Source organism: Vicia villosa, linkage group LG2, assembly GCF_029867415.1.
Source record: "Vicia villosa cultivar HV-30 ecotype Madison, WI linkage group LG2, Vvil1.0, whole genome shotgun sequence".
Classification (NCBI taxonomy): Eukaryota; Viridiplantae; Streptophyta; class Magnoliopsida; order Fabales; family Fabaceae; genus Vicia; species Vicia villosa.
Genome location: NC_081181.1, coordinates 170,023,689 through 170,030,171, shown reverse-complemented (window position 1 = coordinate 170,030,171; position 6,483 = coordinate 170,023,689). Strand labels below are relative to the sequence as shown.

At 44.7% G+C, this 6,483-nt stretch overlaps 1 protein-coding gene across 1 annotated transcript; it reads left to right on the top strand.

Moving 5' to 3' along the window:
• Positions 1–2,105: 2,105 nt before the first annotated feature.
• Positions 2,106–4,559, top strand: LOC131650621 (uncharacterized). The gene is made up of 2 exons (XM_058920325.1): positions 2,106–3,790; positions 4,055–4,559. Exons 1-2 carry the CDS (start codon positions 2,106–2,108, stop codon positions 4,557–4,559), a joined length of 2,190 nt encoding a protein of 729 aa, XP_058776308.1.
• Positions 4,560–6,483: the final 1,924 nt, after the last annotated feature.

Genomic DNA, 6,483 nt, shown 5'->3' with positions numbered 1-6,483 from the left:
ATCAACCTTGCATGTTTAGAAGATCATCATCTCAGCTCTAATCCATCTTCAAGCAACCTGATAGCAGCTCCTTCTCTTCTGATTTCAGGTGAGTCTCATAGATAGAGACCATGGGGAATATTTGAGGGTTTATGCTAACTTTGGGGATTAAGGGTTTTGTGAGTAAATGCTTTTGATCCTCATTCTTTTGCATGTGTTAGATCATATTGGTAGCAATAATTCGTTTACATATTGATTCTATGTCTCATTTTCGTCTAAGAATGGATGCATGTTGAAATTTGGGGCTTGGGGACCCCAAATGCGTTTCTGCATTTTTGCTGTTTTGCAGAGTTCGCTGCAGCGAACTTTCATTCGCTGTAGCGAATGATTCGCTGTAGCGAACTGTGTAGCGAATAAACCTGGGAGCTGAATTAATTCATTCGCTGTAGCGAACTTTCCTTCGCTGTAGCGAATCGGGGCTTCGCTGGAGTTCGCTGTAGCGAACTGACCTGGGTTTGAAGAAGTTTAGCTTCTGTTTGAGTTCGCTGTAGCGAAGAGAAGTTCGCTGTAGCGAACTAGTCTGATGCAGAATTGATATTTCCCCCATTTGAGTGCAGTTTCGTTTTGTATCGAAATCGAAGGCCTCTCATGACTTATATGGCATTCTAACATGTGTTTTAATTATATAAGACCATGATGTGACTGAAATCCCTTGGATATGTTTGTATGTTGTGAAATACAAATTGTGTGGATTATATTGTGGCATTATTATTTTATGATTTCGTTTGTTCCGGTTGAGCATTCGAATGTGATTGCCTGTGTGATGGCTTATACCGTGCTGTGTGATCTCGGTGTTTTGTGTATGCTTGAATCGGAGTAAGCTTAAGCTACTAGGTGGTAAGGCCTGTTTATGGACTTTGTTCCATCATTACCGTTGCGATGTGCTTGTGAGGGCCTACGGGGCGTATCCCACTCGACGTTAACTCATATGCGTTCTCGGTATGTTTTGCACACCTGAGCTACCATTGCGATATGCTTGTGAGGGCCTGCGGGGCGTATCCCACTCGATGTTAACATATCGGCGTGCTTGGTATGGTGGAGAAGTAATGCCACGTAGGTAATATTACTTCCGATTCACCTCTAGTGATGCCACGTAGGCAAGATCACTAGGCTTTCGCCCGGTGGGCTCGTATTGTCAAGATGGCGTATTTGCACTCGACGTTAACTCATCTGCGTATGGACAGTGATGGGGTCGGACGCCATTTAGGCAATGTCACGGCGGTAACTCATCTCGGATGATTTCCATTTAGGAGGAGTATCCGATTAGTCTTGCGATGTGCTTGTGCAAGTCTCTTGATGCGATGTACGGGTGTAACCCACCGAGGGTGTGGTTTGGCAGCCTAGGTAGACAGGCAGATTCTACTCCTGGATTCCTCGTACATGGGTACGAGTCTGCATACTTGTTTGTGATGGCATTGAGCCTGTTGTTGTTGATGCCTCCTTGGATAGTTATGGGACTTCCATTGGTGGTGTACCCTTGTTTGTAATTGTACCTGGCCGTGAGGTAACCCGGATCCTCGGTGGATCTGTTGATTGCATGCTCCCTGTAGAACTGAGTGAACCCGTAAGATAGGGAGACTCACTGAGATTTAGTAATCTCACCCCATTCCAATTATTCTTTTTACAGGTGGTTCGAGGCAGGATCGAGGCAAGGGTAAGATGACTTAGCTTCGAGTTGACGTTTCTTGGCGATGCATTTCGTTGTAGTCTGTGATCTTTTGTATCTTCGTCTTTTGCACTATGGATATGTATTTGTACTAATTGGAACTCATGTATTTTGGCCATGACAGTTTGGGCTTTTGTACTTGTACTTATACATTATCTATTCCGCTGCTTATGTTTATGATTTTCGAGTACCATTTTAATGCAATATACGTATATCCTAGGCAATGTATGTATGGGGTGTTACAGTTGGTATCAGAGCAGGTCGAACCTCGGCTTTGCTACGAAACATCATAAGTCAGCATAATTCTGCCTCATATGTGTAGTGTCGGCATGATTCCTTATGTCTTACTTATGGCATTAAGCCTGATCAACTTGATTCCGTGTGTAGGACAAACAGGAAGATGGCTGAACAACGCAGAGGTCCCGGAAGGCCCAGGACGAGGAATGTGGAGCCTGAGACTGGACCGGAGAATGCAGGCGTGCCTTGGGTGCAGATAATGCAACAGATGCAGCAACAGAATCAAATGATGATGCAAATGATGCAAGGCATGCAAGGGCAACAACCAACCGCTCCTGCTCCTACTCCTCAGGCTGCAGCAGGGCCTGACTTTCGTGCCTTCTTTCGGATGGATCCGCCAGAGTTCTTGGGTGGCTTAGATCCTGTGATTGCGCATGATTGGCTATATGCTATGGAGATGATATTCCAGGCTATTCAGTGCACAGAAGAAGAGAAGGTGATCTTCGCTTCTCAGAAAATGAAGGGGCCAGCAGGAAGATGGTGGAATACGGAGTCTACGTATTTCACTAACCGGGGGATTCCAAAGGATTGGCAACATTTCAAGACAGCTTTCTTGGAGAAGTACTATCCCAACAGTGTGCGTGCTTTGAAGAAGCGTGAATTTCAATCTTTCAAGCAAGGCAACATGTCGGTATCTGAATATGCTGAGAGGTTTGAGGACATGGCTGCCTATTCCAGACAAGCGGCTTATGCACCAGATGAGTTGTGGAAGATTGATCAGTTCCTCATGGGGCTGAATGCTGATATTGTGCACAGTGTGTCTCAGAGGGAGTTTACCACCTATGCTGAGTGTTTAAGGCAATGCTATGTTGCCGAGAACACATTGAAGAGAGTCCAAGATGAAAGAGAACAGAATAAGCCGGTTCGTAGGGAACAAGGAAGGTCGGGGCAGCATATGAGACCCCGCAATTCTCCAGCTATGAAGAAACAGGTCTATGGAGATCGCTCTACTCAGCCTCCCCGATGTGGTAGATGCAAGGCAAACCACTTTGGGAATTGCAAACCAGATCTTGTGAAATGTTACAAGTGCAATCAGTTGGGACATTTTGCAAGGGAGTGTACAGCCCCAGATGTTCCTGAAAAGACTAAAGGCCGTGTTTACACCTTGGACGCTAGGAAGGCTCAAGGAAACACCAATCTTGTTGCTGGTACGTGTTATGTTAATGATCAGCCCTTGTTTGTTCTAGTTGATTGTGGAGCAACACATTCTTTTATTTCTTATCCTTGTGTGCGGAGGCTCGGTTTTGAGACGAGTCTTCTTCATGATCCTATGATTATCTCATCGGCTACGGACGATATGGTAGAAGCTCGGGAAATTTGCAAGGAGTGTTCTATTACCTTCAATGGTCGTAGGTTCGTGATTGATCTCATTTGTCTACCTCTTAAGAAGATCGATGTAGTACTTGGTATGGACTGGTTGTCAGCTAACTCGGTGTACATCGGTTGTAAAGAGAAGGCTATCTTCATTCCTTCTGAGGAGACTACACCAACCGATGCCATTGAACATCTTCTTGAAGGTACAGTTAACATGATCAATTACCTTTTTGCTCAAGAGAAGTCTTTCCTTTTGGTTCTTACGTCGGACTCCAAGGATAAGAAGAGTGTATCGGAGATTCCAGTTGTGTGCGAATTTTCCGATGTATTTCCCGATGATGTTACTTCTCTTCCGCCGGAAAGGGAAGTTGAATTCTCTATTGATCTTGTTCCGGGTACCGCTCCAGTTTCGATTGCCCCTTATAGGATGTCTCCTGCAGAGCTAAGGGAATTGAAGAGTCAGCTGGAAGAGTTGTTGGCGAAACACTTCATTCGTCCTAGTGTTTCTCCATGGGGAGCTCCAGTTTTGTTAGCGAAGAAGAAGGATGGTAGTATGCGTTTGTGCATCGACTATCGCCAGCTGAACAAGGTAACCATAAAGAACAAGTACCCTCTACCGCGAATTGATGACCTTCTGGATCAATGGAAAGGAGCCTGCGTGTTCTCGAAGATTGACCTCAGGTCGGGATATCATCAGATTCGGGTTAAGAGTTCAGATGTATCAAAGACTGCTTTTAGAACGAGATACGGTCATTACGAGTTTTTGGTTATGCCGTTCGGAGTAACCAATGCTCCTGCTGTCTTTATGGATTACATGAACCGAGTGTTCCAACCGTATTTGGACCAGTTCGTGGTAATCTTCATAGATGACATCTTGATCTACTCTAGAACTATTGAAGAGCACATGGAACATTTGAGGATTGTGTTGTCGGTTCTTAGAGAAAAGAAGTTGTTTGCGAAGCTTAGCAAATGTGAGTTCTGGATGTCCGAAGTCAAGTTTCTTGGACATGTCATATCTGGCGGTGGCGTAGCTGTAGACCCTTCAAAGGTAGAAGCAGTGATAAATTGGGAACGACCCAAGAATGCAACTGAGGTCCGTAGTTTCCTAGGCTTGGCAGGTTACTATCGGAGGTTCATTATGGGATTTTCCAAATTGGCATTACCTTTGACCAGACTTACAAGGAAGGAAGTCTCATTCGAATGGAATTCTGAATATGAGAAGAGTTTTCAGAAACTCAAGTAGAAACTGACTACAGCTCCAGTGTTGGTGATTCCTGATCCAAACCGATCTTACGAAGTGTTCTGTGATGCTTCTAAGAAAGGCTTGGGTGGAGTGTTGATGCAAGATGGACAGGTTGTAGCTTATGCATCCAGACAGTTGAGATCTCATGAAGAGAATTATCCTACTCATGACCTCGAACTCGCTGCAATTGTGTTCGCACTCAAGGTGTGGCGACATTATTTGTATGGAGTTCACTTTGAGATGTTTAGTTATCACAAGAGTTTGAAGTACCTCTTTGATCAGAAGGAACTTAACATGCGTCAAAGGAGATGGATGGAGTACTTGAAGGACTTTGACTTTGATTTGAAGTACCATCCCGGTAAAGCTAATAAGGTAGCAGATGCCTTGAGTAGAAAGGAGATTAAGGTTGCAGAGCTGATGATGTTAGAATTTGGCCTTATGGAGAAGTTTAGAAATTTGGATCTGCAATTTGAATGGGCACCAACGGGTGTATTGATTAGTAACTTGTGTATTGAGAATGAGTTGAGGGAAAGGATCCGTCAAGCACATTGGGGTGATGTGGAATCGCAGGCTAAAGCAAACCTTCCAGAATTCGCTCGTACATCTGATGGACTAATTCTTTTTGGACGGAGGATGTGTGTGCCGAATGATGCGGAGTTGAGGAGGTTAATTCTAGACGAGGCTCACAAGAGCAGATTCACCATCCATCCCGGATCTACCAAGATGTATCAGGACTTGAAGGGGAATTTTTGGTGGCCTGGTATGAAGAGAGATGTGGCTGACTATGTAGAGCAGTGTGTGATATGTCAACAAGTGAAGATAGAATACCAAAGGCCCGGTGGTATGCTACAACCGTTGGATGTTCCTGTCTGGAAGTGGGACAGTATATCCATGGACTTCATTGTGGGACTACCACGAGTCTTGGGTGGGCATGACTCTATATGGGTGATAGTGGACCGTTTGACTAAGTCCGCGCATTTCTTACCGGTTAAGACAACTCACAAGGTTTCTCACCTTGCGAGGCTTTTTGTAGTAGAAATTGTAAGATTGCACGGTGTACCTTCTAGCATTGTGTCGGATAGAGATCCGAGGTTCACATCCCGATTTTGGAAAGCTTTTCATCAAGAGATGGGTACAGATCTGAATTTGAGCACTTCTAACCACCCTCAGACAGATGGACAAACAGAAAGGACTATTCAAACCATTGAGGATATGCTAAGGGCATGTATCTTAGAAGTTGGTGGAAGTTGGAAAGATAACTTACCTTTGATAGAATTTGCGTATAACAACAGTTATCATGCGAGTATCGGTATGGCTCCATACGAAGCCTTGTATGGAAGGAAGTGTCGATCACCGTTGTGTTGGTCTGAAGTTGGCGAGAAGGGAATTCTTGGGCCGGAGATAATTCAAGAAACCACGGAGAAGGTTAAGATGATTCGAGATAAGATGAAACAAGCTCAAGATCGACAGAAGAGTTATGCGGACAAACGAAGGAGACCGTTAGAGTTTGATGTGGGAGATCATGTGTTTTTGAAGGTGACTCCGAGGTTGAGGTTGAAAGGACCGTTTAAGACGCGCAAACTTAGCCCGAGATACGTAGGACCTTATCAGATCATGAGACGGATAGGTGAAGTCGCATACCAGTTAGCGTTGCCTCCTTCACTATCTGGGCTGCATGACGTTTTCCATGTGTCTCAGTTGCGGAAGTTTGTGCCGGATTCATTTCATCCTATCCTACCGAATACAATTGAAGTTTAACCAGATCTTTCTTTTCAACCGAAACCTTGTCGTATCTTGGAGTATGCTAGCAAGTCGTTGAGAAGCAAAGAGATACCTCTTGTGAAGGTGTTGTGGGAAGAGTCGCGTCCTGACGAAGCAACTTGGGAGCTCGAGTCAGAGATGCGGGAGTTGTATCCTCACTTAT